Source organism: Gallinula chloropus (genome assembly GCF_964237585.1).
Source record: "Gallinula chloropus genome assembly, contig: HAP1_SCAFFOLD_649, whole genome shotgun sequence".
NCBI lineage: Eukaryota > Metazoa > Chordata > Aves > Gruiformes > Rallidae > Gallinula > Gallinula chloropus.
In genome coordinates this window covers 579-20208 of record NW_028168612.1, presented here as the reverse complement: position 1 = coordinate 20208, position 19630 = coordinate 579, and the positions used below count along the sequence as shown (strand labels likewise).

General features: G+C 64.4%; 1 protein-coding gene across 1 annotated transcript; it reads right to left on the bottom strand.

The window, feature by feature from the left end:
- Positions 1–4151: 4151 nt before the first annotated feature.
- LOC311204308 (cleavage and polyadenylation specificity factor subunit 1-like) lies at positions 4152–19228 on the bottom strand (the record flags this gene model as incomplete). The annotated part of the gene is made up of 8 exons (XM_084280756.1): positions 4152–4330; positions 4414–4509; positions 8308–8449; positions 13208–13387; positions 14754–14846; positions 16439–16519; positions 18252–18326; positions 19134–19228. Coding segments are annotated over 8 exons (941 nt in total), but the record flags the coding sequence as incomplete, so codon positions are not given.
- Between the last annotated feature and the right edge of the window lie 402 nt (positions 19229–19630).

The window sequence follows — 19630 nt, the reverse complement described above, 5'->3', positions numbered from 1 at the left end:
AGGAGGGACACCCCGTTATTGGAGGGGGGGCCCTGTCATTAGGGGACACCCTGTTATTGGGGGAGACCCCCAGGTAAGGGGGGGACCCCCAGTTGGGAGGGGACATTCTGAGCTGGGGGGGCACCCCAGTATTTGAGGGGGGGACCCCGTTATTGGGGGGGCACCCTCAGGTAGGGGGGAGCCCCCCAGGTAGGGGGGAGACCCCCAGGTAGGAGGGACACCCCGTTATTGGGGGGGCCCCTGTCATTGGGGGACACCCTGTTATTGGGGGAGACCCCCAGGTAAGGGGGGGACCCCCAGTTGGGAGGGGACATTCTGAGTTGGGGGGGCACCCCATTATTTGGGGGGGGACCCCGTTATTGGGGGGGCACCCTCAGGTAGGGGGGAGACCCCCCAGGTATGGGGGAGACCCCCAGGTAAGGGGGGGACCCCCAGTTGGGAGGGGACATTCTGAGTTGGGGGGGCACCACAGTATTTGGGGGGGGGACCCCGTTATTGGGGGGGCACCCCCAGGTAAGGGGGGGACCCCCCCAGGTAGAGGGGGGACCCCGTTATTGGGGGGGGCCCTGTCATTAGGGGACACCCTGTTATTGGGGGAGACCCCCAGGTAAGGGGGGGACCCCCAGTTGGGAGGGGACATTCTGAGCTGGGGGGCACCCCATTATTTGGGGGGGGACCCCGTTATTGGGGGGGCACCCTCAGGTAGGGGGGAGACCCCCAGGTAGGGGGGGGATCCCGTTATTGGGGGGGCCCCTGTCATTAGGGGACACCCTGTTATTGGGGGAGACCCCCAGGTAAGGGGGGGACCCCCAGTTGGGAGGGGACATTCTGAGCTGGGGGGGCACCCCATTATTTGGGGGGGGGACCCCGTTATTGGGAGGGCACCCCCAGGTAGTGGGGACACCCCCCAGATAGGGGGGAGACCCCCAGGTAGGGGGGGACCCCCCCAGGTAGGAGGGACACCCCGTTATTGGGGGGGCCCTGTCATTAGGGGACACCCTGTTATTGGGGGAGACCCCCAGGTAAGGGGGGGACCCCAGTTGGGAGGGGACATTCTGAGCTGGGGGGGCACCCCAGTATTTGGGGGGGGACCCCGTTATTGGGGGGGCACCCTCAGGTAGGGGGGAGACCCCTAGGTAGTGGGGAGACCCCCCAGGAAGGGGGGGGGAGACCCCCAGGTAGAGGGGAGACCCCCCAGGTAGGGGGGGGAACCCCAGGTAGGGGGATACCCCCAGGTAGGGGGGAGACCCCCAGGTAGGAGGGGACCCCCCCAGGTAGGAGGGGGGACCCCGTTATTGGGGGGGCCCCTGTCATTAGGGGACACCCTGTTATTGGGGGAGACCCCCAGGTAAGGGGGGACCCCCAATTGGGAGGGGACATTCTGAGCTGGGGGGCACCCCATTATTTGGGGGGGGGACCCCGTTATTGGGGGGGCACCCTCAGGTAGGGGGGGGACCCCCCCAGGTATGGGGGAGACCCCCAGGTAAGGGGGGGACCCCCAGTTGGGAGGGGACATTCTGAGCTGGGGGGGCACCCCATTATTTGGGGGGGACCCCGTTACTGGGGGGGCACCCTCAGGTATGGGGGAGACCCCCAGGTAGGGGGGGAACCCCGTTATTGGGGGGGCCCCTGTCATTAGGGGACACCCTGTTATTGGGGGAGACCCCCAGGTAAGGGGGGGACCCCCAGTTGGGAGGGGACATTCTGAGTTGGGGGGACACCCCAGTATTTGGGGGGGGCACCCCGTTATTGGGGGGGCACCCTCAGGTAGGGGGGAGACTAACAGGTAAGGGGGGACCCCCCCAGGTAGGAGGGACACCCCGTTATTGGGGGGGCCCCTGTCATTGGGGGACACCCTGTTATTGGGGGAGACCCCCAGGTAAGGGGGGGACCCCCAGTTGGGAGGGGACATTCTGAGCTGGGGGGGCACCCCATTATTTGGGGGGGGACCCTGTTATTGGGGGGGCACCCTCAGGTAGGGGGGAGACCCCCAGGTAAGGGGGGGGAGACCCCCAGTGGGAGGGGACATTCTGAGTTGAGGGGACACCCCATTATTTGGGGGGGGACCCCGTTACTGGGGGGCACCCTCAGGTATGCGGGAGACCCCCCAGGTAGGAGGGACACCCCGTTATTGGGGGGGGTCCCTGTCATTAGGGGACACCCTGTTATTTGGGGAGACCCCCAGGTAAGGGGGGGACCCCCCAGGTAGGAGGGACACCCCGTTATTGGGGGGGCCCCTGTCATTAGGGGCACCCTGTTATTGGGGGAGACCCCCAGGTAAGGGGGGGACCCCCAGTTGGGAGGGGACATTCTGAGCTGGGGGGGCACCCCATTATTTGGGGGGGGGACCCCGTTATTGGGGGGGCACCCTCAGGTAGGGGGAGACCCCCAGGTAGAGGGGAGACCCCCAGGTAGGGGGGGAATCCAGTTTTTGAGGGGACCCCCAGTTATTGTGGAGGAGGGGGGGCGGGGGGGGTCTATAGGGGGTCATGGGGGGTCTATGGGGGGCTATAGGGGGGTCTATAGAGCAGCCATGGGGGGGTCTATGGGGGGCTATGGGGGGCTATAGGGGGTCTATAGGGGTGCCATGGGTGGTCTATGGGGGGCTATGCGGGGTCATGGGGCGTCTATAGGGGGGTCATGGAGGGTCTATGGGGGGCTATAGGGAGCTATGGGGGGTCTATAGGGGGGCCATGAGGTCTATGGGGGGCTGTGGGGGGTCATGGGGGGTCTATGGGGGGTCTATAGGGGGGCTGTGGGGGGTCTATAGGGGGGTCATGGGGGGTCTATGGGGGGCTATAGGGAGCTATGGGGGTCTACAGGGGGGCCATGAGGTCTATGGGGGCTGTGGGGGGTCATGGGGGGTCTATGGGGGGTCTACAGGAGGGCCATGGGGGGTCTACGGCGGACTATGGGGGTCTATGGGGGGCCGTGGGGGGTCTATAGGGGGGGGTCATGAGGTGCTATAGGGGGCTATGGGGGGTCTATAGCGGAGTCATGGGGGGTCTATGGGGGGCAATAGGGGGCTCATGGGGGGATCTATGGGGGGCTATAGGGGTCTATGGGGGGCTATAGGGGGCTCATGGGGGGTTATAGGGGGGTCATGGGGGGCTATGGGGGCTATAGGGGGGCCATGGGGGTCTGTGGGTATTCACACATAGGGGGGCTCTTGGGGGGCCTATGGGGTATGATGGGGGGCTGTGGGGTACTCACATGTGGGGGGCTATAGGGGGCTATGAGGGGTGCCATGGGGGGCGATGAGTGGGGGGCTATGGGGGGATGATGGGGGGGGCAATGGGGGGGTCTATGGGGTCTGGGGGGGGTCTGTGGGATACTCACATGCAGGGGGGCTATGGGGGGCTATGGGAGGATCTGGGGGGGTCTGTGGGTACTCACATGCGGAGGGAGAATAGGATGAGGGGGGGGCTATGGGGGGATGATGGGGGGGGCAATGGGGGGTCTATGGGGTCTGGGGGGGGTCTGTGGGGTACTCACATGCTGGGGGGGCTATGGGGGGCTATGGGAGGGTCTGTGGGGTCTGGGGGTACTCACATGCGGGGGCCTATAGAGGGATGATGGGGGGCTATGGGGGGGTCTGGGGGGTCTGGGGGGGTCTGTGGGTACTCACATGCGGGGGGGCTATAGGGGGATGATGGGGGGGCTATGGGGGGGTCTGGGGGGGTCTGTGGGTACTCACATGTGGGGGGGCTATAGGGGGATGATGGGGGGCTATGGGGGGGTCTGTGGGGTCTGGGGGGGTCTGTGGGTACTCACATGCAGGGGGGCTATAGGGGGGCTATGGGGGGGTCTGTGGGGGTCTGTGGGTACTCACGTGGGGGGGCTATAGGGGGATGATGGGGGGGCTATGGGGGGGTCTGTGGGTACTCACATGTGGGAGGGGCTATGGGGGGCTATGGGGGGGCTAAGGGGGGCTATGGGGTGTCTGTGGGTACTCACATGTGGGGGGGCTATAGGGGGATGATGGGGGGGCTATGGGGGGGTCTGGGGGGTCTGGGGGTACTCACATGCGGGGGGGCTATAGGGGGCTATGGAGGGGGTCTGAGGGGTCTGTGGGGTACTCACATGCGGGGGGACTATGGGGGACTATGGGGGAGGTCTATGGGGTCTGGGGGGGTCTGTGGGGTACTCACATGCGGGGGGGGGCCCTTGATGGGCACGAGGCGGGGGCCCCTCCCCCCGTAGGCGTCGTTGCGCAGGACGAAGGCGCCGACCTGCCCCTCGGTGCTCAGCACGGCCAGGAAGGGGTCAGCCAGGGCACACTGAGCCAGGGGCCCCCCCAGCTCCACCCCCACGAACTGCACCTGCCTCACTGAACCCCAAAAACCGGGTCACCCCATGGCACCCCCCAGCAGCACCCCCCAGAGCCCCCCAGCAGCACCCCATAGACCCCACGGCACCCCCAGCTCAGCACGGCCAGGAAGGGGTCAGCCAGGGCACACTGAGCCAGGGGCCCCCCCAGCTCCACCCCCACGAACTGCACCTGCCTCACTGAACCCCAAAAACCGGGTCACCCCATGGCACCCCCCAGCAGCACCCCACAGAGCCCCCCAGCAGCACCCCATAGACCCCATGGCACCCCAGAGCTCCACAGCATCCCCCAGCATCACCCAGCACCCATCCCTCAGCATCCCCCCCCCAGCTCCACCCCCACCAACTGCACCTGCCTCACTGAACCCCAAAACCAGCAGCACCCCACAGCAGCACCCCACAGCACCCCACAGCATCACCCAGCATCACCCAGCACCCCCCAGCACCCATCCCTCAGCATCCCCCCCAACTGCACCTGCCTCACTGGCACCCCAAAACCAGCAGCACCCCCAAAACCAGCATCACCCCACAGCACCCCACAGAGCCCCCCAGCAGCACCCCATAGACCCCATGGCACCCCAGAGCTCCACAGCATCCCCCAGCATCACCCAGCATCCATCCCTCAGTATCCCCCCCCCAGCTCCACCCCCACCAACTGCACCTGCCTCACTGAACCCCAAAAACCGGGTCACCCCATGGCACCCCCCAGCAGCACCCCCCAGAGCCCCCCAGCAGCACCCCATAGACCCCATGGCACCCCCAGCTCAGCACGGCCAGGAAGGGGTCAGCCAGGGCACAGTGAGCCAGGGGCCCCCCCAGCTCCACCCCCACGAACTGCACCTGCCTCACTGAACCCCAAAAACTGGGTCACCCCATGGCACCCCCCAGCAGCACCCCACAGAGCCCCCCAGCAGCACCCCATAGACCCCACGGCACCCCCAGCTCAGCACGGCCAGGAAGGGGTCAGCCAGGGCACACTGAGCCAGGGGCCCCCCCAGCTCCACCCCCACCAACTGCACCTGCCTCACTGAACCCCAAAACCAGCGTCACCCCATGGCAGCCCCCAGCATCACCCCATAGAGCCCCATGGCACCCCACAGCACCCCACAGGACCCCCCAGCATCATCACCCAGCACCCCCCAGCATCACCCCCCCCAGCTCCACCCCCCCAACTGCACCTCCTCACTGGCACCCCAAAACCAGCATCACCCCACAGCAGCACCCCACAGCACCCCACAGCCCCCCAGCATCACCCAGCACCCCCCAGCACCCATCCCTCAGCATCCCCCCCAGCTCCACCCCCTCAACTGCACCTGCCTCACTGGCACCCCAAAACCAGCATCACCCCACAGAGCCCCCCAGCAGCACCCCATAGAGCCCCATGGCACCCCATAGCACCCCACCGCACCCCATAGGATCCCCCAGCATCATCACCCAGCATCCCCCAGCACCCACCCCTCAGCATCCCCCCCAACTGCACCTGCCTCACTGACACCCCAAAACCAGCATCACCCCACAGCATCACCCCACAGCACCCCATGGCCCCCCCAGCATCACCCAGCACCCCCCAGCATCCATCCCTCAGCATCCCCCCCAACTGCACCTGCCTCACTGGCACCCCAAAACCAGCATCACCCCCCAGCACCCCATGGCACCCCCAGCACCCCACAGCATCACCCCACTGCACCCCATGGCCCCCCGGCATCACCCAGCACCCCCGAGCACCCATCCCTCAGCATCCCCCCCCCCCAGGTCCACCCCCCCCAGTTGCACCTGCCTCACTGGCACCCCAAACCGGCATCACCCCCAAAACCAGCATCACCCCACAGCACCCCATAGTGCCCCCCAGCACCCCGCAGCATCACCCCACTGCACCCCACAGCCCCCCCTGGCATCACCCAGCACCCCCCTGGTACCCCCGACCCCCCAGCTCCACCCCCCCAACTGCACCTGCCTCACTGACACCCCAAAACCAGCAGCACCCCACTGCACCCAATGGGGCCCCCAGACCCTATATACCCCCCCCAGCCCCTCTGGGTGCCCCCAGCCCCATATCCCCCCCCCCAGCCCCATATCGCCCCCCCCCAGCCCCTCTGGGTGCCCCCAGCCCCATATCCCCCCCCCAGCCCCATATCGCCCCCCCCCAGCCCCTGGGTGCCCCCCCAGGACCCCCCCAGGGCCCCCCCATCCCCACCTCCTCTGAGCAGGCGGATGCCCTGGGGCGACACCTGCACGATGAGCCGCTCCTCGCCCCCAGACCCCCTGTGCCCCCAGCCCCATATCACCCCCCCAGCCCCTCTGGGTACCCCCCAGACCCCCCCAGGCCCCCCCCATCCCCACCTCCTCTGAGCAGGCGGATGCCCTGGGGCGACACCTGCACGATGAGCCGCTCCTCGCCCCCAGACCCCAGATCCCCCTGCGCCCCCAGACCCAATATCACCCCCCCAGACCCCATATCACCCCCCCCAGCCCCCCCAGGACCCCCCCAGGCCCCCCCCATCCCCACCTCCTCTGAGCAGGCGGATGCCCTGGGGCGACACCTGCACGATGAGCCGCTCCTCACCCTCAGACCCCAGACCCCCCTGTGCCCCCAGACCCAATATCACCCCCCAGCCCCTCTGGGTACCCCCCAGACCCCCCCAGGCCCCCCCCATCCCCACCTCCTCTGAGCAGGCGGATGCCCTGGGGCGACACCTGCACGATGAGCCGCTCGTCGCCCCCAGACCCCAGATCCCCCTGTGCCCCCAGACCCAATATCACCCCCCCAGCCCCATATCACCGCCCGGGGACACCCCAGCCCCCCCAGACCCCCCCAGAGCCCCCCCATCCCCACCTCCTCTGAGCAGGCGGATGCCCTGGGGCGACACCTGCACGATGAGCCGCTCCTCGCCCCCAGACCCCAGATCCCCCTGCGCCCCCAGACCCAATATCACCCCCCCAGCCCCTCTGGGTGCCCCCCAGCCCCTGGGTGCCCCCCCAGGACCCCCCCAGGGCCCCCCCATCCCCACCTCCTCTGAGCAGGCGGATGCCCTGGGGCGACACCTGCACGATGAGCCGCTCCTCGCCCCCAGACCCCAGATCCCCCTGCGCCCCCAGACCCAATATCACCCCCCCAGACCCCATATCACCCCCCCCAGCCCCCCCAGGACCCCCCCAGGCCCCCCCCATCCCCACCTCCTCTGAGCAGGCGGATGCCCTGGGGCGACACCTGCACGATGAGCCGCTCCTCACCCCCAGACCCCAGACCCCCCTGTGCCCCCAGACCCATATCACCCCCCCAGCCCCTCTGGGTGCCCCCCCAGCCCCTGGGTGCCCCCCCAGGACCCCCCCCAGACCCCCCCAGGGCCCCCCCATCCCCACCTCCTCTGAGCAGGCGGATGCCCTGGGGCGACACCTGCACGATGAGCCGCTCCTCGCCCCCAGACCCCAGATCCCCCTGTGCCCCCAGACCCAATATCACCCCCCCAGACCCCATATCACCCCCCCCAGCCCCCCCCAGGCCCCCCCCATCCCCACCTCCTCTGAGCAGGCGGATGCCCTGGGGCGACACCTGCACGATGAGCCGCTCCTCGCCCCCAGACCCCAGATCCCCCTGTGCCCCCAGACCCAATATCACCCCCCCAGCCCCTGGGTGCCCCCCCCAGCCCCCCCAGGCCCCCCCCATCCCCACCTCCTCTGAGCAGGCGGATGCCCTGGGGCGACACCTGCACGATGAGCCGCTCCTCGCCCCCCGACCCCGGATCCCCCTGTGCCCCCAGACCCAATATCACCCCCCAGCCCCTGGGTGCCCCCCCAGGACCCCCCCAGGCCCCCCCCATCCCCACCTCCTCTGAGCAGGCGGATGCCCTGGGGCGACACCTGCACGATGAGCCGCTCCTCGCCCCCCGACCCCGGATCCCCCTGTGCCCCCAGACCCAATATCACCCCCCAGCCCCTGGGTGCCCCCCCAGGACCCCCCCAGGCCCCCCCCATCCCCACCTCCTCTGAGCAGGCGGATGCCCTGGGGCGACACCTGCACGATGAGCCGCTCCTCGCCGATGTTGCCGGCGAAGATGGTGGGTCCCTGGGTGCAGAAGCCGCTGGCGTCCAGCTCCAGGATCTCCTGCCCCGTCTGCAGCACCTGCGGGGCGGCGCCGTGACGTCAGAGCCTGACGTCACCACCTCACGGCGCCGTGACGTCAGAGCGTGACGTCACCACCTCACGGCGCTGTGACGTCAGAGCGTGACGTCACCGCCTGACAGCACCGCGGGGCGGCGCCGTGACGTCAGAGCGTGACGTCACTGCCTGACGGCGCAGGGGGCAGCGCGGCGTGACGTCACACAGGGACACCGTGACATCACATTATGACATCACAGCGGCACAGCGTGATGTCGCAGCATGACAGTGTGCAGTGACATCACACAGGGACAGCATGACATCACAGCGTGATGTCACAGCGGGACACTGTGACATGACAGTGTGACATCACACCAGGACACTGTGACATCACACCAGGCCATTGTGACATCACAGTGTGACGTCACAACCGGACAGCGCAGCGTGACGTCACACAGGGACACTGTGACATCACGTTATGACATCACAGCGGCACAGCGTGACATCACAGCGTGACGTCACAACCGGACAGCGCAGCGTGACGTCACACAGGGACACTGTGACACCACATTATGACATCACAGCAGGACACTGTGACATCACATTATGACATCACAGTGGGACATCACGCCAGGACACTGTGACATCACACCAGGCCATTGTGACATCACAGTGTGACGTCACAACTGGACAGCGCAGCGTGACGTCACACAGGGACACTGTGACATCACGTTATGACATCACAGCAGGACACTGTGACATCACATTATGACATCACAGTGTGACATCACAGCAGGCCATTGTGACATCACAGTGTGACGTCACCGCGGGACATCGCAGCAGCACACCATGACGTCACAGTGTGACGTCACAACTGGACAGCGCAGCGTGATGTCACACTGGGACACCGTGACACCACATTATGACATCACAGCAGGACACTGTGACACCACATTATGACATCACAACGGCACACCGTGACATCACAGTGGGACATCACAGTGGGACAGTGTGACATCACAGTGTGACGTCACAACCAGACAGCACAGCCTGATGTCACACAGGGACACCGTGACATCACAGTGTGACATCACACCAGGCCATTGTGACATCACAGTGTGACATCACCGTGGGACATCGCAGCGGCAGACTGTGACGTCACAGAGTGACATCACAACTGGACAGCGCAGCATGATGTCACACTGGGACACCGTGACATCACGTTAGGACATCACAGCGGCACACCATGACGTCACACCGTGACGTCACAGCGTGACGCCACAACCGGACAGCGCAGCGTGACGTCACACAGGAACACTGTGACGCCGCATTATGACATCATAGTGGGACACTGTCACGCCACAGCACGACGCTACAACTGAACAGTGCAGCGTGATGTCACACTGGGACACCGTGACATCACGTTATGACATCACAGCAGGACACCATGACATCACAGCGTGATGTCACACAGGGACACCATGACATCACATTATGACATCACAGCGGGACGTCACACCAGGACACTGTGACATCACACCAAGCCATTGTGACATCACAGTGTGATGTCACCGCGGGACATCACAGCGGCACACTGTGACGTCACAGTGGGACATCACAGTGGGACAGTGTGACATCACAGCGTGACGTCACAACCGGACAGCGCAGCGTGACGTCACACAGGGACGCCGTGACACCACATTATGACATCACAGCGGAACACCGTGAGGCCACAGGGTGATGTCACAGTGCTACATCACAGCAGGACACTGCAGTGGGACAGAGCAGCGTGACGTCACTCAGGGACACCGTGACGTCATAGCGTGACGCCACAACCGGACAGCGCAGTGTGATGTCACACTGGGACACCGTGACATCACATTATGACATCACAGTGTGACACCGTGACGTCACAGTGGGACATCACAGCGGGACGCTGCAGCGTGACATCACACAGGGACACTGTGACATCACATCAGTCCACTGTGACATCACGGTGTGACGCCACAGCATGACATCACAGCATGACATCACAACAGGGACACTGTGACATCACACCAGGCCATTATGAACATCACACTCTGACATCACAGTGTGACGTCACAACAAGACGGTGCGGTGTGATGTCACACCAGGACACTGTGACGCCACAGGGGAGTGATGTCACATCACTGTGACGTCACAGAAGAGCAGCCCAGCATCACAGTGTGACATCACAGCAGAACACTGTGACATCAGTGTGAAGCACCTCAGCGCATTTGGACGCTGTGATGTCACAACGCGGCATCGCAACAGGACATCACTCCATGACATCAGCCCATGATGTCACACCACGACACCACACCACGATGTCGCACCGTGACGTCACACCATGGCACCGTGCTGTGACATCACACCACGACATCACACCGTGACGTCACACCACTACATCAGGGAATGACACCATGCCGTGATGTCACACCATGATGTCACGTCATGCCATCAGCCCACGCCATCGCACCATGACGTCATGCCACAGCATCACGCCACGACGTCACACTGTGACGTCACACCAACGCCATGACACCACGGCGTCAGCTCATGACATCACATCGTGATGTCACAGTATCACCCCAAAGCATCATAGTGTGACATGGTGCTATGACATCACACCACAACACCACCCCACGATGTCAGCCCATGACGTCACCCCATGACGTCACCCCACAACATCGCGCCATGGCATCAACCCATGACGTTACCCCTGATGACCTCGCCCCATGACGTCACGCTGTGATGACCTCACCCCATGGCATCACCCCCCATGACGTCACGTTGTGGTGACCTCACCCCACGACGCCACATTGTGATGTCACCCCACAATGTCACACTGTGGTGACATCACTATACGATGCCACAAGATGTCACACTGATGATGTCACCACATGATGTCACGTTGGGATGTCACCCCACGACCTCACGCTGCGACAACGTCACCCCACAACGTCACGTCGCGATGACGTCACCCCATGACGTCACGCCGCGACGACGTCACCCCACGACCTCACGCCGCAACGTCACCCCACGACGTCACATCGCGATGACGCCACCCCGTGACGTCACGCTGTGATGACGTTGCCGCATGACGTCACACTATGACGACGTCACCCCACGTCTTCACACCGCGATGACATCACCCCACGACCTCACACTGCGATGACATCGCCCCATGATGTCACACTATGACGACGTCACCCCATGATGTCACCCCGTGATGACGTCACCCAATGACATCATGCCATGATGACGTCAGCCCCGTGACGTCACATTATGACATCACCCCATGACGTCACGCCGCGATGACGTTGCCCCATGACATCATGCCGTGATGATGTCAGCCCCATGACGTCACATTATGACATCACCCCATGACGTCACGCCGCGATGACGTCACCCAATGACATCACGCCGTGATGATGTCAGCCCCATGACGTCACATTATGACATCACCCCATGATGTCACGCCGCGATGACGTTGCCCCATGACGTCGCCCCATGATGCCACACTATGATGTCACCCCCATGACGTCACACCGTGATGTCACCCCATGACGTCACGACGCAATGACGTCGCCCCATGACGTTGTGCCGTGATGACGTCAGCCCCGTGACGTCACATTATGACATCACCCCATGACGTCACCCTGTGATGACATCACTCAATGACATCACGCCGTGATGACGTCAGCCCCGTGACGTCACATTATGACATCACCCCATGACGTCACCCTGTGATGACGTCACCCAATGACATCACGCCGTGATGACGTCAGCCCCGTGACGTCACATTATGACATCACCCCATGACGCAACGCCGCGATGACGTTGCCCCATGACATCACCCCATGACGTCACCCTGTGATGTCACCCAATGACATCACGCCGTGATAACGTCAGCCCCGTGACGTCACATTATGACATCACCCCACGACGTCACGCCGCGATGACGTCGCCCCATGACGTCACCCCATGACGTCACCCCGTGATGACGTCACCCAATGGCATCACGCCGTGATGACGTCAGCCCCGTGACGTCACATTATGACATCACCCCATGACGTCACGCCGCGATGACGTTGCCCCATGACGTCACCCCCATGACGTCACACCGTGATGTCACCCCATGATGTCACGACGCAATGACGTCGCCCCATGACGTTGCGCCGTGATGACGTCAGCCCCGTGACGTCACATTATGACATCACCCCATGACGTCACGCCGCGATGACGTCGCACTATGATGTCACCCCATGACGCCACCCCGCGATGACGTCACCCCATGACGTCACGCCGTGATGACGTCACCCCACGACGTCACCCCACGACGTCACGCCGCGATGACGTCGCCCCATGACGTCACCCCATGACGTCACGCCGTGATGACGTCACCCCACGACGTCACCCCATGACGTCACGCCGGGATGACGTCGCCCCATGACGTCACCCCACGACGTCACGCCGCGATGACATTGTCCTATGACGTCACCCCATGACGTCACCCCATGATGTCACGCCCCATGACGTCACACCGCGACGTCACGCCGCGCTGACGTCACCCCACAATGACATCACCCCATGGCGTCACCCCATGACGTCACGCCCCATGACGTCACCCCACGACGTCACGCCGCGCTGACGTCACCCCACAATGACATCGCCCCATGACGTCACCCCATGACGTCACACCGCGATGACGTCACCCCGCGCTGCCGTCGCCCCCCGCTGCCGCCCCCGGCCCCGCACCATGGTGGAGTCCTCGCGGCTGAGGATGAGGAAGCCGTGCCGCTTGTCATCCTCCTCCTCCTCCTCCTCCTCGCCGCCGCCGCTGCCGCTGCCGCCATCGCGGGGGCCGCCGCTGCCGCCGCCGTCGCCGCCGCCGCCCGGGTCCGGCTCCATCTCCGCCCCGGCGCCGCCCTCCTCAGCCTGGGGGTACAGGGGGGCTGGGCTGGGTATGGGGGGCATTTGGGGGGTGGTTCCAGGGGCTATTTGGGGGGGGTCCAGGGAGTTTTTGTGGGGGATCCGGGGGGTATTTGGGGGGGTTCCAGGGGGCATTTGGAGGGGGGGGGTCCAGATGGTATGGGGGGGGGAGGGTCCAGGGGGTGTTTGGGGGGTTCCAGGAGGTATTGGGGGGGGGGGGGGGGGGATTGGGGAGGGTATAGAGTGGGGGTCCAGGGGGCATTTGGGGGGGTTCCAGGGGGGATTTAGGGGTGGGGTTCCAGGAGGTTTTTGGGGGGGGTATTGGGGAGGGTATGGAGTAGGGGTCCAGGGGGTATTTGGGGGGGTGGTTCCAGGAGGTATTGGGGTGAGCATGGAGCGGGGTCCCGAGGGTATTTCGGGGGGGTCCGGGGAGTATTTGGGGGTGGGGGTCCAGAAGGAGGAGGGGGGGGTTCCAGGGGGGTTCTGGGGTGGGTCTGGGGGACATTTGGGGGGGTTCCAGGGGGGATTTGGGGAGGGTTGTATGGAGGCGGATCCAGGGGGTATCTGGGGGGTGATCCAGGGGGTATTTGGGGGGGGTCTGTTGGGTATTTGGGGGGCTTCCAGGGAGTATTTGGGGAGGGGTCCGGGGGGTATTGGGGGGGGGGTCTGGTGGGTATTTGGGGGGGGTTCCAGGGGGTATTTGGGGAGGGTTGTATGGAGGGGGATCCAGGGGGTATTTGGGGGGTGATCCAGGGCGTATTGGGGAGGGGGTCCAGGGGGTATTTGGGGAGAGGGGTCTGGTGGGTATTTGTGGGGGGTTCCAGGGGGTATTTGGGGGGGGGCCCGGGGGGTGTTTGGGGAGGGGTCCGGGAGGTATTTGGGGGGTCTGGGGGGTATTTGGGGAGAGGTCCGGTGGGTATTTGGGGGGGGGTTCCAGGGGGTATTTGGGGGGGGGTTGTATGGAGGGGCGGTCCAGGGGGTATTTGGGGGGGGGTCTGGTGGGTATTTGGGGGGGGGTCCAGGGGGTATTGGGGGGGTTCCAGGGGGTATTTGGGGGGGGGTGGTCCGGGGGGTATTTGGGGAGGGGTCTGGGGGGTATTTGGGGGGGGGGGGGTCCGGTGGGTATTTGGGGAGTGATCCAGGGGGTATTTGGGGAGAGGTCCGGTGGGTATTTGGGGGGGGGTTCCAGGGGGTATTTGGGGGGGGGGTTGTATGGAGGGGCGGTCCAGGGGGTATTTGGGGGGGGGTCTGGTGGGTATTTGGGGGGGGGGGTCCAGGGGTATTGGGGGGGTTCCAGGGGGTATTTGGGGAAGGGTCTGGGGGGTATTTGGGGAGGGGTCCGGGGGGTATTTAGGGGGGGTCTGGGGGGTACCTCGGGGTCCTTCTTCTGGGGGGCCACCACGGTCCACATGTCGTAGCAGCCGGGCAGCTCGAAGGTCGTCACCACCTGGGGCCGGATGCTCCGCTGCCGGCGGCGCCGTGACGTCACCGCGGCGCCGTGACGTCACCAGGGGGATGGAGGATGGAGGACGGGGGATGGGGGGGGGGATGTGTGGCTGGCGGGGTGCAGGGGGCACCCCCAGAGCTCGGGGGGGGCTCCCCCAGGCGCTCGCCAGGCGCTGCTGGTTTGGCACCGGTACCTGACCCCCGGCGGGACGGCGGCGCCGCGGGCCTTGGGCGGTGCTGGGGAGGGGGCTTGGGGGGCAGTAGGGGGGCACAGAGGGGTTGGGAGGGGATTGGGGGGGGCTTGGGGGGCAGTAGGGGGGCACAGAGGGGTTGGGGAGGGGTTTGGGGGGGCATTAGGGGGGCACAAAGGGGTTGGGGAGGGGTTTGGGGGGGCATTAGGGGGACACAAAGGGGTTGGGGAGGGGGATTGGGGGGGCTTGGGGAGCAGTAGGGGGGCACAGACGGGGTTGGGAGAGGGATTGAGGGGGCTTGGGGGGCATTAGGGGGGCACAGAGGGGTTGGGAGGGGGGATTGGGGGGGCTTGGGGGGCATTAGGGGGGCACAAAGGGGTTGGGGAGGGGGCTTGGGGGGCAGTAGGGGGGCACAGAGGGGTTTGGGGGGGGTCTTGGGGGGCATTAGGGGGGCACAAAGGGGTTGGGGAGGGGGCTTGGGGGGGCTTGGGGGGCAGTAGGGGGGCACAGAGGGGTTGGGGAGGGGATTGGGGGGGTAATAGAGGGGTTTCGGGGGCACACAGAGGGATTTGGGAGGCTCTGGGGGTCCCAGGGGGGGTGTCTGGGGGTCCCACAGGGGGATTTGGGAGGCTCTGGGGGTCCCAGGGAGGTCTCTGGGGGTACCACAGAGGGATTTGGGGGTATGGGGAGGGGTTTGGGGGTCCCAGGGGGGTCTCTGGGGGTCCCACAGGAGGATTTAGGGGTCCCATGGGGGGTCCCAGGGGGGTCTCTGGGGGTCCCACAGAGCGATTTGGGGATATGGGGAGGGGTTTGGGGGTCCCAGAGGAGTCTCTGGGGGTCCAAGAGGGGTCTCTGGGGGTCCCACAGACAGATTTCGGGGTATGGGGAGGGGTTTGGGGGTCCCAGAGGAGTCTCTGGGGGTCCCAGGGAGTTTCTGGGCATCCCATAGAGGGATTTGGGGGTATGGGGAGGGGTTTGGGGGTCCCGGGGGGGGTCTCTGGGGGTCCCAGGGGGGGTTGTGGGTCCCGGGTGGGGTCTCAGGGGGTCCCGGGGGGGTCTCTGGGGGTCCCAGGCGGGGTTGAGGGTCCCGAGTGGGGTCTCTGGGGGTCCCGGGGGGGGTCTCTGGGGGTCCTGGTGGTTTTGGGGGTCCCGGGGGGTCTCTGGGGTCCCACAGGGGGATTTGGGGGTCCCGGGGGGGTCTCAGGGGGTCCCACAGGGGGTTTGGGGGTCCCGGGGAGGTCCCAGGGGTCTCTGGGGGTCCTACAGGGGGATCTGGAGGTCCCAGGGGGGTCCCGGGGGTCTCTGGGGGTCCCACAGGGAGTTTTGGGGGTCCCGGGGGGGGCTCAGGGGGTCCTGGTGGTTTTGGGGGTCCCGGGGGGTCTCTGGGGGTCTGGGGAGGGGTTTGGGGGTCCCGGGGTACCTGGAGCACGGACAGCGCCCCGTTCTTGCCGTAGCCGGAGCACAGGACGATCTCCAGGTCGGGCTCGGGGCTGCTCTGGAACTGGGGGCACCGGGGGACAGGGGGGTCACCCCACAGCCCCCCACACTGAGGGGGTCACCCCACAGCCCCCCACATTGGGGGGGTCACCCCACAGCCCCCCACACTGAGGGGGTCACCCCACAGCCCCCCCACACTGAAGGGGTCACCCCAAAGCCCCCAGCAAGGGGGGTCACCCCACAGCCCCCCACATTGGGGAGTCACCCCACAGCCCCCAGCAATGGGGGGGTCACCCCACAGCCCCCCACACTGAGGGGGTCACCCCACAGCCCCCCACATTGGGGGGTCACCCCACAGCCCCCCACACTGGGGGGGTCACCCCAAAGACCCCCCACATTGGGGGGTCACCCCACAGCTCCCAGCAATGGGATTAAGATTGGGATTAGGATTGGATTGGGATTACCCCAGTCCATCTCCTCAGGCAGTCATGGGATTAGGATCGGGATTAGGATTGGGATTAGGATTGAGACTGTCCCAGTCCATCTCCTCAGGCAGTCATGGGATTAGGATCGGGATTAGGATTGGGATTAGGATTGGGACTGTCCCAGTCCATCTCCTCAGGCAATCATGGTATTAGGATCGGGATTAGGATTGGGATTATCTCAACCTACATCACTGGATGTGACTGGGATTATCAAACATTACATCCTCATACAGGATTAGGATTATCCTTGGGATTAGAATTGGGATTATCTCAAGACAGGAGTGGGATTTGCTTTAGGATTGGAATTATCCCAGTCCAACTCATCAGACAGGAGTGGGATTAGAATTGGGATTAGGATTGGGATTACCTCAACCCATTCAGACAGGAGCGGTATTAGTTTTATGTTTGGGATTATCCCAGCCCAACTCTTTGGACAGGAATGGGATTAGCATTGGGATTACCCCAGTCCCCCACAAGACTGGGATTAGGATTATGATTGGGATTGGCCAACCCACTTCCTTATAGCTGTGGGATTAGGATTGGGATTATCACAGTCCACCTCCTCAAACAGCAATGGGATTGGTATTGGGATTAGTATTGGGATTATCTAGTCCATCTCTTCAGACAAGAGTGGGATTAAGATTGGGATTACCCTAGCCCATTTCCTCAGTTATGAGTGGGATTAGGATTAGACTGGGATTACACAGCCCACATCCTTGGACAAGAGTGGTATTAGGATTGAGATTAGGATTATATCCTCTGGTATGAGTTGTTTTATGATTGGGATCAGGATTAGGATTACCTACTCGAATATGAGTGGGATTAGGAATGGGATTAGGATTGGGATTACCTCCTCGGATATGAGTGGTATTAGGATTGGGATTATGATTGGGATTACCTCCTCGGATATGAGAGGGATTAGGATTGGGATTATGATTGGGATTACCTCCTCGGATATGAGTGGGATTAGGATTGGGATTATGATTGGGATTACATCCTCGAATATGAGTGGGATTAGGATTGGGATTAGGATTGGGGTTAGCTCCTTGGGTATGAGTGGGATTGGGATTAGGATTATGATTGATATTACCTCCTTGAATATGAGTGGGATTAGGATTAGGATTACCTCCTCGGATATTAGTTGGGATTAGGATTGGGATTAGGATTGGGATTACCTCATTGATATGAGTGGGATTAGGATTGGGATTGGGATTGGGATTACCTCCTCATATATGAGTGGGATTAGGATTGGGATTGGGATTACCTCATTGATATGAGTGGGATTAGGATTGGGATTGGGATTGGGATTACCTCCTCGGACAGGAAGGCCGGCTCCCCCATGGCGGCGCTGGCGCAGGGCCCGATGTTCAGGATGCTGTCACACACCTGGGGACGGGGGGGGACAGGGGAGGTCAGAGGGGCGTTTTGGGGGGTCCCATGGGGGTTGGGGGGGTTCCAGGGGGTTCCCATGGGGTCGGGGGGTTCCAGGGGGTTCCCATGGGGGTTGGGGGGTTCCAGGGGGTTCCCATGGGGGTTGGGGGGTTCTGGGGGATTCCCTGGGGGTTCGGGGGTCTCTGGGGGTTCCGGGGGGGTTCCGGGGGTGTTCCGGGGGTCCCTGGGGGTTCCGGGGGGTCCCTGGGGGTGGGGGGTTCTGGGGGGGGGTCCCATGGGGGTTGGGGGGGTTCCAGGGGGTCCGTGGGGGTTTGGGGGATCCCTGGGGGGTTCCGGGGGGTCCATGGGGGTTCTGGGGGGTCCCATGGGGGTTGGGGGGATTCCGGGGGGTTCTCATGGGGTTAGGAGGGTTCCAGGGGGTCCCTGGGGGTGAGGGGGGTCCCATGGGGGTTGGGGGGTTCCAGGGGGTTCCCATGGGGGTTGGGGGGTTCTGGGGGGGTCCCTCGGGGTTCTGGGGGTTCCCACGGGGGTTGGGGGGTTCCGGGCGGTTCCCATGGGGTTGGGGGGGTTCCCATGGGGTCAGGGGGGTTCCGGGGGGGGTCCCATGGGGGTTGGGGGGTTCTGGGGGTTTCCCATGGGGTTGGGGGGGGTCCGGGGGGTTCCCATGGGGTTGGGGGGGTTCCCATGGGGTCGGGGAGGTTCTGGGGGGTTCCCATGTGGGGTTGGGGGGTTCTGGGGGGTTCCCATGGGGGTTGGGGGGTTCTGGGGGGGTTCTGGGGGGGTCCCTGGGGTGGGGGTCACCTCGAAGGAGTAGGTGGCGAGCTGGGTGCCGCTCTGCGCCTCGCTGCCGTACACCTCGATCTCGTCCACCTCGTCCTGGGGGGGGCCCTTCCCGCCTGGGGGGGGGGGGGGGGGGGGGCATGACGTCACAGACCCCCATAACCCCCCCCCCACCACATCACCCCCCCATGTCATCATCACCCCCCAATCACCCCCCCCACGTCATCATCATCACCCCCCCATCATCACCCCCCCCATGTCATCATCACCCCCCACATCACCCCCCCAAATCCCCCCAATCCCATCTCACACCCCCCTAATCCCCCCAAATCTCCCCCAATCTCACACCCCCCCAATCCCCCCCAATCTCACACCCCCCTAATCCCCCCCAATCTCACCCCCCCCAATCCCCCCCAATCTCACACACCCCTAATCCCCCCCAATCTCACACCCCCCTAATCCCCCCAATCCCCCCAATCTCACACCCCCCTAATCCCCCCCAATCTCACCCCCCCAAT